Source organism: Colius striatus, chromosome 3 (genome assembly GCF_028858725.1).
Source record: "Colius striatus isolate bColStr4 chromosome 3, bColStr4.1.hap1, whole genome shotgun sequence".
NCBI lineage: Eukaryota > Metazoa > Chordata > Aves > Coliiformes > Coliidae > Colius > Colius striatus.
In genome coordinates this window covers 15,685,707-15,703,000 of record NC_084761.1, presented here as the reverse complement: position 1 = coordinate 15,703,000, position 17,294 = coordinate 15,685,707, and the positions used below count along the sequence as shown (strand labels likewise).

The 17,294-nt window shown below is 54.1% G+C and overlaps 1 protein-coding gene across 1 annotated transcript in view; it reads right to left on the bottom strand.

The window, feature by feature from the left end:
- The window catches only part of SLC5A10 (solute carrier family 5 member 10), a 43,346-nt gene that overhangs the window by 23,506 nt on the left and 2,546 nt on the right, over positions 1 to 17,294 (bottom strand). Inside the window, exons 5-9 of the mRNA XM_061992102.1 lie at positions 17,154 to 17,258; positions 11,205 to 11,310; positions 9,193 to 9,273; positions 5,488 to 5,693; positions 3,063 to 3,198 (exon numbers count right to left, since the gene is read on the bottom strand). Of these exons, the coding sequence (XP_061848086.1) occupies positions 3,063 to 3,198; positions 5,488 to 5,693; positions 9,193 to 9,273; positions 11,205 to 11,310; positions 17,154 to 17,258 (634 nt within the window). The remainder of the gene's footprint in view (positions 1 to 3,062; positions 3,199 to 5,487; positions 5,694 to 9,192; positions 9,274 to 11,204; positions 11,311 to 17,153; positions 17,259 to 17,294) is intronic.

The following is a 17,294-nucleotide window of genomic DNA, read 5'->3' as shown; positions in this document are numbered from 1 at the left end:
CAATCCCTGGGGGAAAGCCAGGGCTGGGGAGAGGCGCGTTGTTTACCAGCAAGCGCTCGGAGCATTTCCAACATGTTTCTGTTCCAGCTTCACCTGGTCTGCAGCGAGGACGGACCGAAACGTCATCACAGTCCTCTCGGGCCAAGTGGTGGAGGCGTTTGACAAGCAGTTCCAGGAGCTCTACCTCATGTCCAAGGGGGTGAGCCTCAAGTCCATCTCCGTGGGCGAAGAGCCCGAGCCTGAGCCTGTAACACTGCCCTCCGTCGTGCCAGTGACCCCCGCCAATGCCGTGGTGAAGAAGCTGATAAATCCTAAATACGCCCTAGTGAAGGCCAAGAGTGCTGACCAGATCAGCAAAACTTCATCTGAGAACCAGGACAAAACCCAGAAGACAGACAACAAAGGCAAAGGCCTGGCCGAGGGCCCGGCGGGCGACAGGCACGGCGATGGGACAGACCTCTCCCTGCTCATCCACCCCGGCCTCCTGAATCTGGAGAAAGCCAACATGTTTGACTACCTGCCCACCTGGGTTGAGCCTGACCCTGAGCCTGGGAGTGAAGTCTTGGGCTACATCAACATTATTGACCCCAAGATAAAGAATGTGAAGCTGTCGCAGATGAACCGCATCAAGGTCTGCGACGTCTCCCAGGCCAGCGCCCAGCACCGGCAGATGCTGAAGAACAGGGAGATGGAGAGCAAGAAAAACTCAGAGCAAGAGCCACCTCTGATGTCCCCCTGCCAAAGACAGGGCCCACAGACGCCCATGGAAGCTCCTGCAGCCCTTGCTACCAGCCCCATCAATGGCCCCGGCTGGACAACAAAGCAAACAGGAACATTTGTCACTTCACCATTGGGCCACCACTTGAAGCCACCGGAAGAGATATCAGAGGACACCAAGCCACCAGTTCCAAAGTCAAGGACCATCCCCGTTGGCGTCCTTGTGACCAAAGCCATTACGCCTTGTGACAGTGGCATTGCCCCAGAGGGTGACGCACAGCCACCACCAGTCGACCACACGGGCACAAAGCAGGAACAGGAGGGGAACCCCAACAGAGCATCAACAGAGGTCTGCCATCTCCAGTCAGACCGGTCAGCGGCAGGGCCGCAGGAGGACAAAAGGCCTCCCTTCACCCACAACGGGCTGGGAGAAGAGGAAGAGGAGGAGGACGAGGAGTATATCACTCTCAGTGACCAGGAGAGCTGCTCCAGCAGCTCTGCTGACCACAGCTACCGCCGCTCCAACGCCTCTTCCGTTTCAGATGAGTACTTTGAGGTGAGGGATCGCTACGGGCCACTCCGGAGAACCAACTCAGATGTCACCCACAATGGAGAGATCCTTCCCATCCAGAGAAAGCTCAGTGACCCTCACATCAGCCGAGGCACTTTCCTCAGCCCCCTGGGGAGCCTCCCATCCCTGAAGCACATCCGTGTGGAGGACATGACAAAGAGGAAGAGCAACGCCGTGGAGATCCGGTGTGTGCTGCCCCACACCATCCTGGATGGCACCAGCTCCTACCCCAGCAGTGCTGCACAGGTAGGACTTTTTGCTCTAACCTTCCCTGTGTTTCTGTACCCTGGTACAGAAGGCTGCAAACCTGAAGGTAGCCCAGCCAGCTCAGCCAAGGTGTGGTGTCATCCCCAGCTTTCGTGATGAGGTCTCCCATATGGCAGAATAACGCCCTACTCTCAGAGATGGTAGGAGTCACTCAAGAGGTGCTCTTGGTGGAGAAGGTGATGGCCATGCCCCAGCTCCTGGTGTCTGGGAGTGCTATTGGAAAGGCTGGTAAAGGGGAGGTTTTGGGGAACTCAAGGTTATCCCTGGCATGGGTCTGTGGGACGGAGCCCAGCAGCTCCAGGCACAGCCCATCAGCAGTGGCATCACACCCAGCCAGCAACAGGCTGTGCGTGCAGGCGTTTCCTTCTCAGGCTTGTTTTCGAGCTCCTTGCAAAGGTGATTAGCATCAAAGTAAAAGCACTCGGACACATAATTAGGCAGAGCAAGACAGCAGAGAAACAGGGATGGCAACCTCCGTGGGTGAGCGTTGCAGTCAGCAGCTTCGCGGCTGATCCAAGAGTGACACCAGACCTTGTCACCCCACGAGGTGCATGCCAGCATCCCTGCCACAGCAGGAGCAACACTCCAGCAAGGCAAGGGGGTCACAGGGTCAATCCCCTATTTCCACCCAAGCACTGCAGCCTCCTGAAGCACTACTGAGCATTTCAGGGCATACAAAGCCCCAGGTTTAAATCAGCAGCTGAAATCACTGAAGTCACCTGAGGTTACCCCAGCTAAACATCTAATCCATATTTACAGGGAATTAAATTTACTAGCCCAAAGTCCAGTTGCTTCTCCCTTCCCAGTCAGTGACACAGAACTCAGATCAAGGTTTTAACCCTCGCAGATCAAATATCCCCTCGTGCCCTGCAGAGCCGTGCAGGGCGAGGAGCACCGAGCCCTTTGATGCTCTGTAACCCAGGTCCTGGGTGCCACCTTGCTCAGAGTGGCCAGGGACGTTGGTGTTCCTGTAGCAACTTGTTCTGGCCCTTTCATTAAAGGCAAATAATTACCACACCATCAGGGTTAGGAAAGCCAGTGCTCAGACGGTGGAAATTGTTCCTCCCATGTGTAAAAATAATAAACCAAGGCAATCCTTGATTAACTCTCTAGAAGCCTCAAATCCAACTGGAGTCACCATCCACTCCCAGCAAATGCTTTTTTTATGAGTCCACACGTGCTGGCCCATGGCCCAGCATAGCCCAGAAGGCAGGTGGAGGCTCACTAAGGGCAAATAGCATATTTTGCACCACACTGAGAACATAGCACCTAAGTTACCTGTGGAGCATTGCCTTGCCTAACCATGTGCAACCACCAAGCTGCACAGGTAGGATGGTACAGTAGCATTGGGTGATGCACAGCAGGCACATGGAGGGCACCGGCAACACTCAGGTCCTCTCCTGGCCCTTTTCCTCCTGTAAAGCCTTTGGAGGTTTCCAGGCAAGCGCCCCCCCACCCATTTGCTGCTTAGTGACAGGCAAAGTCAGCTGCGTGGCAAGGCCCTTACCTGGGTACAGGACCCGGCTGATCATCCCTGGCATGATGATAACAAACACGGGCAGCATCTTCAGGTAGCTGGCCAGGATGGAGCCAGCCTTGGCATGGGTCAGGCTCTGGGCAGAGAGCGACCGCTGGACAATGACCTGTGGGAGAGCCGGGTGAGTCAGCTGAGCAGTCACCAATGGCTCCTCTTCCATATCGGCCTCTGCCTTGCCACACTGCATCCCAAGTCTCTCCAAAGGCTGGAGCCACCAGGCACGGGGCCCAAATGCAGTTCTCAAGTGCAGCATAGGTCCGTACCCAACCACAGGCTGGGTTTCTCCCCAGACCAGCAATGGATTGGTGTTATGCCATAGCACCACAAAAGCCCAGCACAGCCACAGTGGCATGTCCTCCTGCCAGTATCAACCATTCACCTCCACCATCCCCTTCCCTCTTGCCCCTTCTACTCAATCTCCTCCCGAAAAAGTGCCCACAACGAAATGGACACTGAGTCCAGCCTCCTCCAACCACAATTCCACCACCCACACTGCTCAAACCACACCATCTCAAAGCTCTGACCAAGCTGTGTCCATAAAGCCAGCTCACGGGCTTTGAGGCAATCTCTTTCAAACTCGCAGCATCCATAGGAAGTGCTGACTTTAAAAGAGCTCAAGCTCTTCCCAAAGGCTTACAGAGAAGCACTCAGCAGGATTTGGCCACTACTGGCCAAGCACTGGCTCATGCCACTGGTGAAGGGACAGGGTGCCAGCTCCTGGGGTGAGGTGCTCAGGGAAGCCATGGTTTAACTTATGCCCAACAGCCAGCGCGTGTCAGGAGCCACAGAGGCCACCACGCAGCTCAGGCACCATGTGCACAACGTCAGGCACATGATGACCTCCAAGGGAGAGGAGCTAAATCACCCTTATTCCTCCCCACCTCAAGACATCTCAGACCTTAGCACCAACTTGAAGCAATCTAAATCAATCTAGCGTTACCCAAGGTAAACTGTTTTGATGTAGCCTTCCTGGTCAAGCCAGGAGTTTCTGTTTGAGGACCACTGGGACATTGGGACTAAACGAACACAGAGATGATGGCAACAGCACGGTGGAGACGTGGCGTTAGCGGTGTGTCGGGGGGTTCAGCCTGCTCTGCAGCCTCCCAGCCACAGCGCGCTCCGCCATCAGCGCCTGCACACACCGGAGCCAACCTCGGCAGGTACAGCTACACAGGGTGCAATTACACCTCCAGATTGCGGCACAGACACACCCCAAGAGGAAGATAAACATCTGGTGACCACAGCTGGGTGTTAAGGCCTTACTCAGTTCAGAATTAAGATTAATACTGCTGAGACCCAATCTAAATGTGTCTCTCAACACAGCTAATCACAGCCACCCCCGCAGCGGTGTCGCAGCTCACTGTTGCCTTCTGATCCCACCTCCTCTCCCAACCCTCCATCTAATCTTGGTAGCCACCTTATCCCACAGATTGGGTCTAGGTAACCGAATGCTCATTCTTTGGTCCTGAAATGAGTGCTGAGATGATTAAGATGGGTGTTTGGGCTGCTGCTGGAGAGAAGGCACTGAGATGCCACTGGCAGCCTTGGTCCTGGATCTCTAGCTGGCAGTGACTTGGCTTGGGGTAGCCTCTGGGCTGCCAGGGCTGCCCGAGAAGTAGCTGCTGAGGTGCCGCCATGTGCAGGACAGTGCGTTGCCAGAGCAAAGACATCAGAGGAGCAGCAATGGTAAAGGCTCAAGGCAGTTGTGAGCTGCCATCAGTCTCAGAATAATTTGGTCAAGGGAGTACACCAAGGGGCTGAGGGGCTTGACCATGAGGGCCAAGTCTGTGGCACAGACACGTCAAGAGCTGTCCTTGCAGGGGAGCAGCATCTTTACACAGCAGTAGCTCATCTCTTTTTCTGCTCTTTAACAAACAGGGGACACACATCTACCGGTACCGACCCAGGAACCCCACAGGCAGAGAACAAGGCAAGGAGGTCTCCTGCTCCCCGACACACGAGAAATCCCCTGGGGCCGTGAAATACAGAGGAGATGGAGCTGAACCCAAAAAGACCATTGCAGGCAGCCAGCCATACTGGCAGAGCAAAGCCTTCAGCCCCAGCAAGCCCACGCAGCCCGACCACCTCTCACCAAGCAACCGCAGAGCATCCAGCAAGCGCTTAACCTCCCTGCCAGAAAGCCAGAAGACAACTGAGGAGATGAGGACACCCCTCGGCATCCCGCTCTCCAAACTGTCCCAGTCCAAGCACCTCAAGAACAGGGTTGCGGGAGCCCCGGGTGCTTCTACTGACTCCAAAAAGAAGCCCCCCGAGACCACCGGCCAGAAGGACCACTGATGCAGGTGGACTTCCAGGGCAAGAGTGGTGGTGGAGCGTGCCTGGACCTCAGGCAACGCCGTGTTACATGGGACAGGGGATTCTTGTTTACATTTACCTGGTCAGTGCACCAGTACCATGTGGCCATGATAGAGAGCCCAAAAGTCATCCCGGTCCAGGGCAGATCTCCAGAGACTGAGTCTCGGAAGAGGTGCATGGCATCCTCTCTGGGCAGGTGGCAGGTGGTGTTGGGAACAATCTTGGATGGCACGGCTTTTAAATAGGCCTCTTCCAGGTTGGGGTAACCTCCAATCTCATTAAAAGCTGGAAAGCATCATTGGGGGAAGCTGGTTAGAGTCGAGCAAAACCCAGTGGCCTGTGAGATCAGCTGGCAAAGTGCTCTCCAACTCATTAACCCAGAAGTGCTGCCCAGAGAGGAAGGGCCCGTTCACGATGGTGTTTTCTTCTAGTTATTTAACAGACTCTTCTATTAACATTTTGCACAGCAGGTCCCATTACAGTCAGCCCTCCCTTCAGAGGGTGACCCGTGTCCTGGGACAAAGGCCCTTCAAGGGACCCATCTCTTTTGACCTCGTACTGTAAATGCAACCTGTTTATTAAGGCTCCCCAGTCCCAGAGCAGGGGAAATTTGCCTAAGACTATTAAAATGCAAGATTAGGTAGCCTCTGAGTTGATATACTGCAGTTCAAGGTGCCTTGGCTCAAGTGTCTGGCCAAACATTTTCCAGCCCTCTGAGCATTCCCCCAGCACCCCCCAACTCAGCTCCATCCCCAAACTTCCAGCAATCAGTAGAAAAACACAGAAGTAGAAAGAAGAGGCCTTCTTCACTGCATTTTCCCTAAGAAATGGAATTCGAGGTCTGGGTCTTAGCATGAGCCCCACTGGCACGTGCCATGAACAAGCCCCAGCAGAGCCTCCCCTCCCGGCCCTTGGCAGCTGCCCTGCTGCTCCTCCCGTCCACACCGCAGCTGCCAGCCCCGGGCTCTGCCCCAGCCCCCTACTGCCTCCCTGCCCCTGGGGGACACAGGCTATTCCCACCATTCCCCCCATACCTCCCACAGGAGAATTTTGGAGCCAGAGGCATCACTTTTCAGGGGAGGGAGGGATGGGAGGCACCCACCCCGTTCCCTCCACGTGCCATGGCCACCCATGCAGCAGCTGGGGAGAAGATAAGCAGGGAGGCATGTTGGCACCCCCATACCTACAGCAGCTGCTAATGCTCAGGAAGAGGCTCCAGAGCCTCCATGGGTCTCATGGAGGGGAGACTCAAAGCAAGACCCCCAGGCATTGCTTGGTGGACTTCCCCCTGTCCAGTTGTCACACACTGCATCCCTTCTGCCCATACCCATGGCCTGCGGGTCTGGATCCTCAGCTCAGCCCCCTCCAACGGTGGGAATGTGCTTCTGAGACATCACTCTCCTGCAGGACCGTGCTACGAGCGCTGCTGTCTTTAGATCAAGAGCAAATCCCTCAGGCATCAGGTGCTGGACTTCGGGGTCACCATCCAGTGCCAGCCTGAGCAAATCCCAAGTTCCAAGACACCCATCCTGCTGTGTTGTCCCCTCCTGCCCGAGGACAGCCCTCTCCCTGCAGCCCTGGTCCCCATCCCAGGGCATCCGCCTGACCTCAGGCTTTCGGGGAGTTTGCAGAGACATCATCGCCCATGCTCCACAATTTGCAGACCAGCCCCCCATCTTTCACAGGGAGTCAGCATTTGAAAACTCATCCTGCTCTTGTGCAAGCAGCCCTGGCCCCCCTCCAGAGGTTGGTTTATCCAAGCAATCAGCTACTCCCAAGCTTTGCATGGGCGTTGGGCACCAACAAAGGCACTCCAGAAGCAGAAGGGCAAGAGCTGAAAGCAGAGATTCGCGCCCGGGGGTGTGGGCCTGCTCCCTTCCCAAAGCTGTTCACTGACAAGTCACAACACCTACGCCTGCAAGACAGAAGAGCAGGGCTAAAACCTCAGGGCAGCAGGAACTCAGCCTGCAGATGCCTGGCTGCTGCCCACGGGCTCGGCCGGGGAATGCCAAGCAGGTGCAGAATGGCCACAGTCTCTTATCCATGGCACTGGAGCCGAGCAGAGCCAGCACTGGCACTGCCACCTACCGAAACAGACACTCAGCTCTCTGCTAAAGGGCCTTGTCTACAACCTCTTTATGTTACCTGACTTGGGACTGCTATGCCCAGCATCGCATCCCAGAGGATCTGCACAACCCTGCTGTTCTCTCTCGGGAGATGCAGCCTCGGAGACCAGCAATATGCTGTTTTATCCCTTCAGCAGCAGCAGGGGAGGCAGTGAGCCAGGCAGATAAGACCCAGAGCAGTGGCAGCTCTGCAGATATCCCCATTTAAGATACAAACAAGATGAAACACGGAGAGCAGCCTTTATTAGGCAAGCTGGAGAAAACCAAGCAATCTTTGAGGCATATCAGCCTCCAAGTCCTGAGGTCTCCTGAGATCTAAGGGGGAAAAAACTGTGTGACCAGCAGCTCATCTTTTGGCTCGCTCAGATCAGTCCCTCTCCCACGCACCCTCACCGCCCTGGCTGTACCATGCCACATCTGCAAGTTGCTAAAGCCAAAATAAGCTGGGCTCTGCAGTCGCTGGAGGGGATTTTCCAGGCCTTGCCTACTCTGGCTCTGTGGTGCTGCACCCAACCAAGCCTGCCAGATACCAGCCTCCGAGAGCCCCAGGGCCAACTACAGCTTCAGACAACCATCAGCAATGTCTGAGCACCTCGTCTAACAAAAAGGCTGTGACCACAGCTCACATCTGCTTGGACAGGCAACGTGCTCCTCTGCCCAGTGCAGCTCCTTACATCTGCCAGGGTCCTTAGTACAACTGGCCCTTCTCCAGGAAGTATCTGCCCTTTCATTGGGGTTTTGTAAATACATATTGTTGCGTATAGGGCTCACCCAGGACCAAGCTCTGCTTTTGCAGGACTGGACTGGCTGCAGGTCTGGAGCTGCTCCCACAGCAGAGCTCCTGTGTGGCACTGGGTCAAAGCCTTTCCTACCTGCCCACCTAAGCAGGCTTCTCCAGGAGATGGTGGAAATCATCTCAGGAGTGCCTCTGGAAATCATCCTCTGTAGTTAAACGCCTGCCTTTGAAGTCAGAACCTGACTTTTTGCCTCCTACTCCTCAGGGCCAGGAGCCCCGATGGCAGAACAAGGCTGATGAAAGCTCCCAGTCTCACAAGGGTGCTCTGTGGCTAAATGTATGGAGACACAACAGTGCTGAGTACTCAGAAAGGGCCAGCGATGAACCACACTTGCTCCAACCAGGAGGAAGGCACAGCACCACACTCTGCCTGCCCAGGCAGTCCCCTGCAGAGGTGCCTTGTACCAGAATCACCTTCTGCAGCAGGTCCCTGTGAGGCGGGAATCTTTCTGAAGACCCCATGACAACACTGCTGCAAGCTTCCCAGAGCAAAACTGGAAATGCTGCTTCACTAACAGATGCTCAGTCAGTCTCTTGGAGTCCATGGACCAAAGGCAAACACACATGGAACAGCAGTGACTGCTGGAAGGTCAGCAGTGCTGGAGACAGTCCCACATGAAGGACCAGGGGGATGCTTCATGGCACCTTCACCCAGAGCAATGGCACGCAGAGGAAGTGCAGTGGCAGAGGGGATACAAGGAGACCACAATCTTTCTTTAGGCACTTGCTATGGGCCAAAGCCCTGCTGAGTATTTTGGCCACCAAACTGCTCAGACTGAGTCCCTTTATTTATTTCCAAGACTGTCCAAGTTGGGAGAGAAGGTCTCCCTGGAAGGACGATCTGTGCTGTCCCAGCTCTTACCTTTCACGGCCAGCACGACGGCTCCCAGGACCATGATGAGCGTCTGCAGTGCGTCGGTGTAGATGACAGCCGCCAGCCCCCCTGCACAGGAGAAAGGCACAGCATGGGGAGTGTGGCCAGGCACCAATAAAGCTGCTCATGCTCACCCAGACGTGCCTGTCACTCGCCTCATCTGCTGACACTGCCATGAGGAGGGTACAGCGGGAGAACAGCTCCTTGGGGGGTTAGCGCTGAGGGGCAGCAGAACTCCTGCCAGTGAGGCAGGGGGAGCAGCCGGTAGTCACAGGAGCTGCAAACCCAGTTGGGGCTGGGGAGGGGAGCTGAGGAGTGGCAGGAGAGGAAGGATGCTCCTTCTCTACAACTACCTGACAACAGGTTCTTGCAAAGTGGGAGCTGGTCTGTTCTCCCAAGCAACAAGTGACAGGACAAGAGGAAATAGCCTCAAGTTTTATCAGAGGAGGTTTAAACTGAACATGAGGAAAAACTTCCTCACTAGCAGCTGGACACTGTCCCAGGCTGCCCAGGGGGGTGGTGGAGTCCCCATCCCTGGAGCTATTGCAAAGCCGTGTAGCTGAGGTGCTGAGGGACGTGGGTTAGGGGTCGGCTTGGCAGGGTGAGGGGAGGGGTTGGACTCCATGAGCTTGAAGGTCTTTTCCAACCAAACTGATTCTATCATGCAGCCTCACATCCCCACACAGCTGGGAGGATGCTGGCCAGCCCCAGTTCTGACTCTTTGGTTACTCCAGCAAGCAGACCACATTCAGGACGTTGATCTCATCATTCACCCCACCTATCTGTCACACCATATCAGGTATCCCCTTCAGACACCATTCAGCTCTCCTTCCAGCCTTAAAGGTTTGTTCTTCCAGCACTTGATGCTTAGTGAGGTCCCCCCTTGGTCATCCAGACAGCAGCATTTCTCCCTTTCCATCCTAAGCTTTCCCTCTGAACCTGGTGCAAACCCAAAACCTGCTTAGCTAGTCAGAAAGCAATTACTCAGCACAAAAACATTAAAAAGTAACGGAGATAGAGAGAAATGGGTCAAAAACTGAACCAGTTTCAACCCCAGTCACCAACTCATATCCTGGGAATTGAGGGCTGCACCCTCCCCTGGCCATGCCTAGGGTTTAGAGAGATGTTCCCAGGATCAGGGTGATGCAATGGTCACACCCTCTGCCTGAGCTCACGCCGAAATGCCTTACTTCACAACAAGCCTCGTGGGCAGGAAAAAAAACAAAATGGGATTTGCTTAAAACCAAACTCTTGCAAAATCCACCGTGTTTCGGATATACTTAAACTGTTTCCTGTGTTGATGGCTGGGATGAGATAGTGAGGGATTTACTGCTGGATGTCTCCACTGGCACTTCCAGGGCAGAGAATGTCCCAGCCAAAATAATAACCAAAAGGGCTGGCAAGGATATACAGTCCCACAGCCTGAGAGCAGGACTGCAAGCCAGGAAACCCTGATTTCCAGCTCCATCTCCAAACCCTCATTGCCTCCAGATCACAAAACAGATGTATGGACTGACCCTGCACTAAAATAGCAGGTCCCACAATGGGGAAGTGTGGGCCAGAAATACTCCTGAAAGCTTTGCAGAGGGAGGGCAGCAAGTTGCATTGCAGGCAGGGCAAGTGGGAGAGGAATGAGTTGGGTAAAGAGCTGTCAGACTGTAGATTCCATAGTAATAACCTTGTAACAGGAGAAACCCTCATTGTTGCTGTTACAAATAGGCAGGCACACAAGAAAGCGTTTAACTACGTGATGGAGGAGTTATTACAAATTAAAAGCCATAATGACAAAGGAGAGGTCATGCATTGAGTCGTTGCCTGAGCTAACACTCAAGAAGGATGCTCAGACACCAGCTGGATAGGGCAGGGAACACAAAACCCATTAGTATAAATCCACAAAAAGTTTCCAGGAGTGAAAAAAAAATAATAATGAAAAAAGAAAGTAAAAGCAGGAGTTTAAGTGCTGCGGTTCAACCAAAGAAGAAAGACACTGAGCAACTTACCTGCGATGGTGTAGAGCCCTGTGACCACCAGCATGAGGACAGTGGAGAGGTAAAGGTCCCAGCCCAGGCAGACTTGCACGAAGAGAGCCCCTGAGTACAGGTCTGTCTGCGTGGAAGAAGAAACCCAGGCTGGGTGACATCTGCTTGGCTAGAGAACACCCGAGGGCTGCTGCAAGGGTGGCACGGCAGGGAGACGGTCACCACTGTGGGTACGGCGAGGATGTTGTTCTGCATGTGCCAGGAAGACACCTCCCAAAGCCCAGGGTCCCAGCTGGGTGGCTGTGCCGCGGCTGCGGACATGTGTCACAGGCCGCCCTTCTCTGAGAGCAGAGCCACTTGCAACTGTTGCTTGGATGCTGCTTGCAACTGCAGTTGGATGCAGATGCAAGGGTCAGAGATGCCTCAGGGCATCTGTGCTGCCACAGCCTCGGGAGCAAAGCTGGCAGACAGAGACCCTTTTACAGGGTCAGATCCCCTACATCCCCATTGCTGCTCCAAGTACCTCTGGCTCCCTCCACTGATGGCAGTGCCCCACTGCCCAGGTGGCATCTCACCATGCTTTCTGCAGAGCCCTAGAGACAGGGCACCTGGTACCAACCCAGGACCTGTGCTTCCCCTGAACACCAGCACCCTCAGGTGCTCCCCAGAGGCAGCCCAAGCTGGCCTCCCAGCCCAGCACATCCATGCTGTTTCTGCACTCCACCAGCCCCCGCAGGGACAATGCATGGAGCCAGCTGTAGCTGGTATTTCATGTTCTGCTTGGCAGGATTCATCCTCCTGACACCTGTGTACTGCCAGCAAGGAGCCTGCCAAGGGCCAGCTCCCCCCTCCCCAGCTGCAGCTTAACAGTCCAGGCTGTCAGACGGGTCAGGGAGAGCAGCAGTGAGCCTTAAAAGGCTGCTAGGGGCAGGAGGGGATCTCCTCCCAGGTGCAGGGACTTTTCAAGGTGCACGCTGATACCTGCAATGTTTTTAGCAATGGATGGGGCAGCTCTGTGCCATGGTGCTGATGGGGCAGGGCAGAGTGCTGAAGCAGTGATTCAACCTCTGCAGCCACTCCACAGTGAGGAGCATGTGTGGGCACCCTCAGCATGGAGTGCAAGACTCCCAGGACTGCCGTTTCTGAGACTTGCCTCAACAACAAGCCACCTCTTTGCTGAGCATCTTGGAGAACATCTCCTCCTGGGTTTTGCAGACGGGGAAGCCAAGGATGGGTAAGTGGAAGAAGTTGCTTTTGACCCCAAGGGAGAAGCAGCAGCCATGGGATCCCGCACTCCAGCATGGGCTGACACAAATGCATCCTCCAACAGGCCTCCTGAGCTTTGCAGTCCCCCTTTGCAAAGCCCCTGCGAGAGGCTTGGGGTTTCTGCTTGGCCAACGCAAGGACAGACTGACTCCAACAAGCTGCATCTCCTACATCATGCCCCATAGGGATATCAGGAGTGTGCCGCTGCCTGGAAGAGTGTGCCCAGGATTGCAGCTTACTCAGCTGCCAAATTCCCTCTGACACCCCAGAAGTGACCACCATTTCCCAGCTGTGGGAGAGCTGGACCCACACGGCAAAGTCTAATCACAGTCTCATGGGAATGAGACATGAAACAGAGACTTAGAGTGAGCTGGGGCTCCTCCAACAAAAGCAGAAGAGAAGCAGGCACAGCTGGCAGTGCCCATGCCACCACTGTGTCTCCACCCACAGCCAAGATCCAGCTTCACTAAAACCTTTTTTGGAGAAGAGAACGAGGCCAGAAGGGGCAGGAAGAGGCAAGACAAGCTGACTCCACACCCTTGCCCAGAGCCACGACGGCTTCCCGCAGCCAAGACATCAGCTCTGACTTGACATCTTTCTTCTCACACCTCCTAGAAACCACCCCCCAAACAGCAGGGCTTTCTTGCCCGGTCATGCGGGAGCCATCACCTGGGATTAGCAATGCGGAGGGCTGGAGCTATTTCCCATATCACACCTTCTCCTGCCAACTCTGCCCTTCCTCCTCCCAGCGCCACTCCAGCCAACTCTCCAGGCAGGGGCTCAGCACTGTCATGAGGTGATGGAGCCCTGCTAGGCCGCACACACCTGGGTTCTTCCTGTGAGGCCCCTCTCCATCAGCCACCAAACCCAGCAGGTGAGCACACATCCAGCTTCAGCACAGCACCAAAACCCGTTCCCTAGCAGATGAGCCCATGCTGGATGTTGATTAAGCCACAAATGAAACCAACCAGAAGAGCACTTACACCATAAGCTCAAGGATCCTAATTCAAGGAGTGTTCCACAAGATCTGGACCAAGCTTTACACCAGTCACGCCTGGCATTCCCAAGGGAGGTACTGTGTGTCCTCAGCTGCACTTGGGCTTGGCCATGTCTCTGGGAGAGTCCTTGCCAGCACCCTACAACAGGCAATTCTGCTGAAGAGAAACCAACTCATGGGCAACCATGCCAAAGCCTCAGCCAGTAGCTCCTCTGATGCCCTTTTGCCACAAACACAATCCAGCTACAGCTTGATACCCGGGAGATCACCAGGCAGCCCTACACTACTCACACAGTGCAAGCTTTAGCTATGAGGCTGAAAAACCCCAATCAAGGGCCCTCAGCTCTGTCCTTCCAACACATCCTGAAGTGTGAACTCAAACTGTTTTGAGCCTCCCCTAGCATAGAGCCAGTCCAGTATCCTTGGTGTCTTCTGGAGCTCCTAGAGTCCCCTGGAGGGATCCATCACTTGTCAGTTCAGCACCAGCCAGAAAGTCACACCCTGCCGTGACTGCCTGCTTCTCCAGTAACCCTTCCCCAGAGCCCAACTGTGAAGACTCAGCCCTGGACAAGATATTTCATAACTTCTTCTCCTGACTTTCTCAATGCTTAATCATTTCTGCAGTCGTCTGCAAATGAGTCTAAGCCTTTGCTATGAGGAAGCAGAGGTGTCTCCACCTCCCTTCCTGGTAATTCTGCTAGGGTGGGAAAAAATAAAAGCACATGTGACTGAGTCGTTAATAAAACATCCCAAATACAAAAACAAGCTAATTAAAACCAGGCATGACCTATTCATAAAATAAGTCCTTTCAACTGTAAAAGGAAAGGAGAAGACTTTGAAGTCAGGCCTCGTAATCCAGTGAGATCCCTGCCTCCACCGGTGACCTCACTTGGAAACTCATTCTTACCCAACATCATTAATGCCTTCCCAATGAAAGCTGGTTTGAGACATAGCTTGGATTTAACAACTGGTGAAGCCAAAGCCTCAGTAGAAAAAGTTACCCAGAGTACAGGGGCTCTCTGCCAAGGCTACGACACCCATATAACTCCTCACGTGTTCCTAGCCAGGGGAATGCTATCTCTCAGCAGGACTTTGGGCTGCCCTGCTGCACATGTAAGGAAGAGGTTCACCAAAGGGTAAATTTCAGGAAAGGAGAAACTACTATCCCCCTGCTCCAAAAGAAGTGCCAAGGGAGCACCACTGACATCGTGTGTTAGCTTGGGGAAACGTGGAGCAGAGATCCATCCATAAACACGTCTGGAGGGAGAGGAAATGCCTGGCTAGTCCTGGCCTTTGCAGCACCCCCCAGACAGGACCAAAGGAAACCCTGCCAGGAGACAGCTCTGCCTAAGTGCTCTGAGCTTCACACTCTCCTCCCACGCTCCTCACTGCGGCCACCGTCAGGGACAGGACATTAGGCCAGTTTGGCAACATCCTGCGTGTCCGCAGACATTCATCCCAACCCACTGCTGGAAACAACCATTGTTTGAGAGATTCACCTTGAACAGAGTCAGATGCCAAGATAATCCCCTTATTAGGCTGATTCCTCTTCTGTTGCATCCTCTCTGTGACTCAGAGATCAAAGACAACTCAGCAGACCAAAGAAAACTATAGGGCTGGCTGAGAAAAGGCACAGGAAGAGGCATTTGGGAGTGTCCACCAGCTCAACACAAGGTTGTGCTGAGAAGGGCCAGGAGAACCGCAGAGGTTCTCATCGGTGCAGGCGCTGCGCAGAGGTCATCTACAGGTTCAATCTGCTGTTAGGCAAGGGGTGACACAACGGTCTCCCAAGCTAAGAACAAACCTGTGGGACATCCATCCCTTCTGGGCAAAGCAAGGGAAAGACTGGAAACCAAAGAGACCCAAGCACATCCCCATGGCATGGTAGGGTACCACTTTGTAAGAGAAGAGGGGGAGATCTATGGCAGTCTGGAAAGAGACTCAAAAACAACCAGCTTTCCAACTACCGATAATGTCTTTCTTCAACTTCAGATCCGCAAGAAAAAAATACTGCACTAGGAATGCTATCCCAGCTTCCAACCTTTCAAACACCAGCAGGGATTCACATAGATCCTAGGGATGACCAGCACAGACACAGATGCTCCAGCATCTCCCTCAAACTCCTCCTGAGCTGTTTCCCAAACAGCACACAGAGGAGGAACAAGTTACAACAGTTTATTTGACATTAGGACAATCAGGGAATAATCAAAGCATCACTGCCCAGACTTGGAAACTGGTGCTCCAGGGGCCACTGGTCTGCTTTCAGGGGAAATGCTGTAGGATTTTCAACACCATAAATAAGGGCATGAAGACTATTGGTTTTATGGGATGAATGTCCTCCAGCACAACAGAATGTGGGTTGGAGGGGTTGGGAAATACAGGTAGCAGCTGCACAGATGGAGTCACCACATCACCTCTGCCACACTGCAAGCCCTTCATCAGCAGCAACACAGGAAGGGCTGCCATCACCCCTGCAACCTGCCTTTTAAAACCAAAGCATGGAGCCTTGCCCAGGGTCAGAGAGATGCTCCCAGAGAGGAGATGTAGGTCTCCTGGAGCTGGGGATCACATTGCATCACAGTGCTAGGGTCTCTCTGAGGTGGGCGCAGCTGCTGCCTCTGAATTAAGCACTGCTGGAGGCACACAGTGAGCACCATTTGCAGGCTGCTCCCTTGCAGGGAGAGGAAGAGGATCCCCCCTCAGCTCAGCTCAGGACCTGTGGCTGTGAAGGTGCCAGGGAGGAGGCAGAAGCGATGGCTGCATCCAGCCAGGCTGGTGTTTGCGCAGCACAGAGGCAAGCACTGAGCACCTCGCTGTGGGAAAGCACACTGCCACACCAGCCCTCCTGCTCTGCAGACACACACTGCTTCCTGCCAGACACATGCAAAAGCACATTTCTTTTGGTTGGCAAAACGCAGCAGGCCCAGCAAAGCCCCGGTTAGATCCACCTGCTCCATCAGAGGCGGTGCTGCAGGATTGCTCCCTCCGGCAGGTTTCCTCCAGATTGCTTCCAAGCTGTGCTTGATCTCTGTCTCGCTGTCTCCAGCTCCCCTGGGGCTGTCTGTGCACTTACTACAGGCCTGGTATCACAGGCTCCTTAGCTGTTTTACCTTGAATAAACTGTTCCCCTGGTTACCAAGGGGGAAGCACGAGCAGAGGCAGGAGGACAAAGTAGGAGGAAAACAGCCTTGTAGAAAAGTCCCTGAAAAGTACTTTGTATACAAATTTGGGCATCTTATACCTGCAGTAAGGCCTCCTTTCCTCAGAAAGCCCATGTGCCCTAAAGCAACAAATGTATAATCAGCTTGGTCCCTGGCTGTACCAGAAGATGCCAGAAAGCATTTACTGCCAGAGCACGGAAAAAAACCCAGACCATGCAAACCAGGCTCTACGTGTTTTATCCACAGCCTCTGCTACAACATGAGTGCACTGTGAGTCTGGGAAACCAGACATGCAGCCATGCATCCCTCAGGGTCACCTGGACGTGAGCATCGCTGCTGGGTCTGCTGGATCTCCCCACAAACACAGGGATGTCGCAGACAGCACTCACCCATAGATTACCACCTCTTGCCCCGCTCCCTCCCCAAGCACGCTGCAGTAGCTGCTCTCCCCTAGCTTGGCTAAACGAGGTTTGAGGCCAAAAATAATCTCTCACTTTCTGGAAATCAGATGTGGATTTGTCACAGAGTTGAGACAGAACTACTCACAGAGATTTTGGTGAAGATGGAGAGCAGTAGCGACAGGCTGGAGAGATACATCCGGATCCTCTCCCCTCCAAACCTTCGCTGGAGATACTCAGGCATCGTGACAATCTGTCAGGGGAAAGAGAGTGATCACTGCCCTGTGCA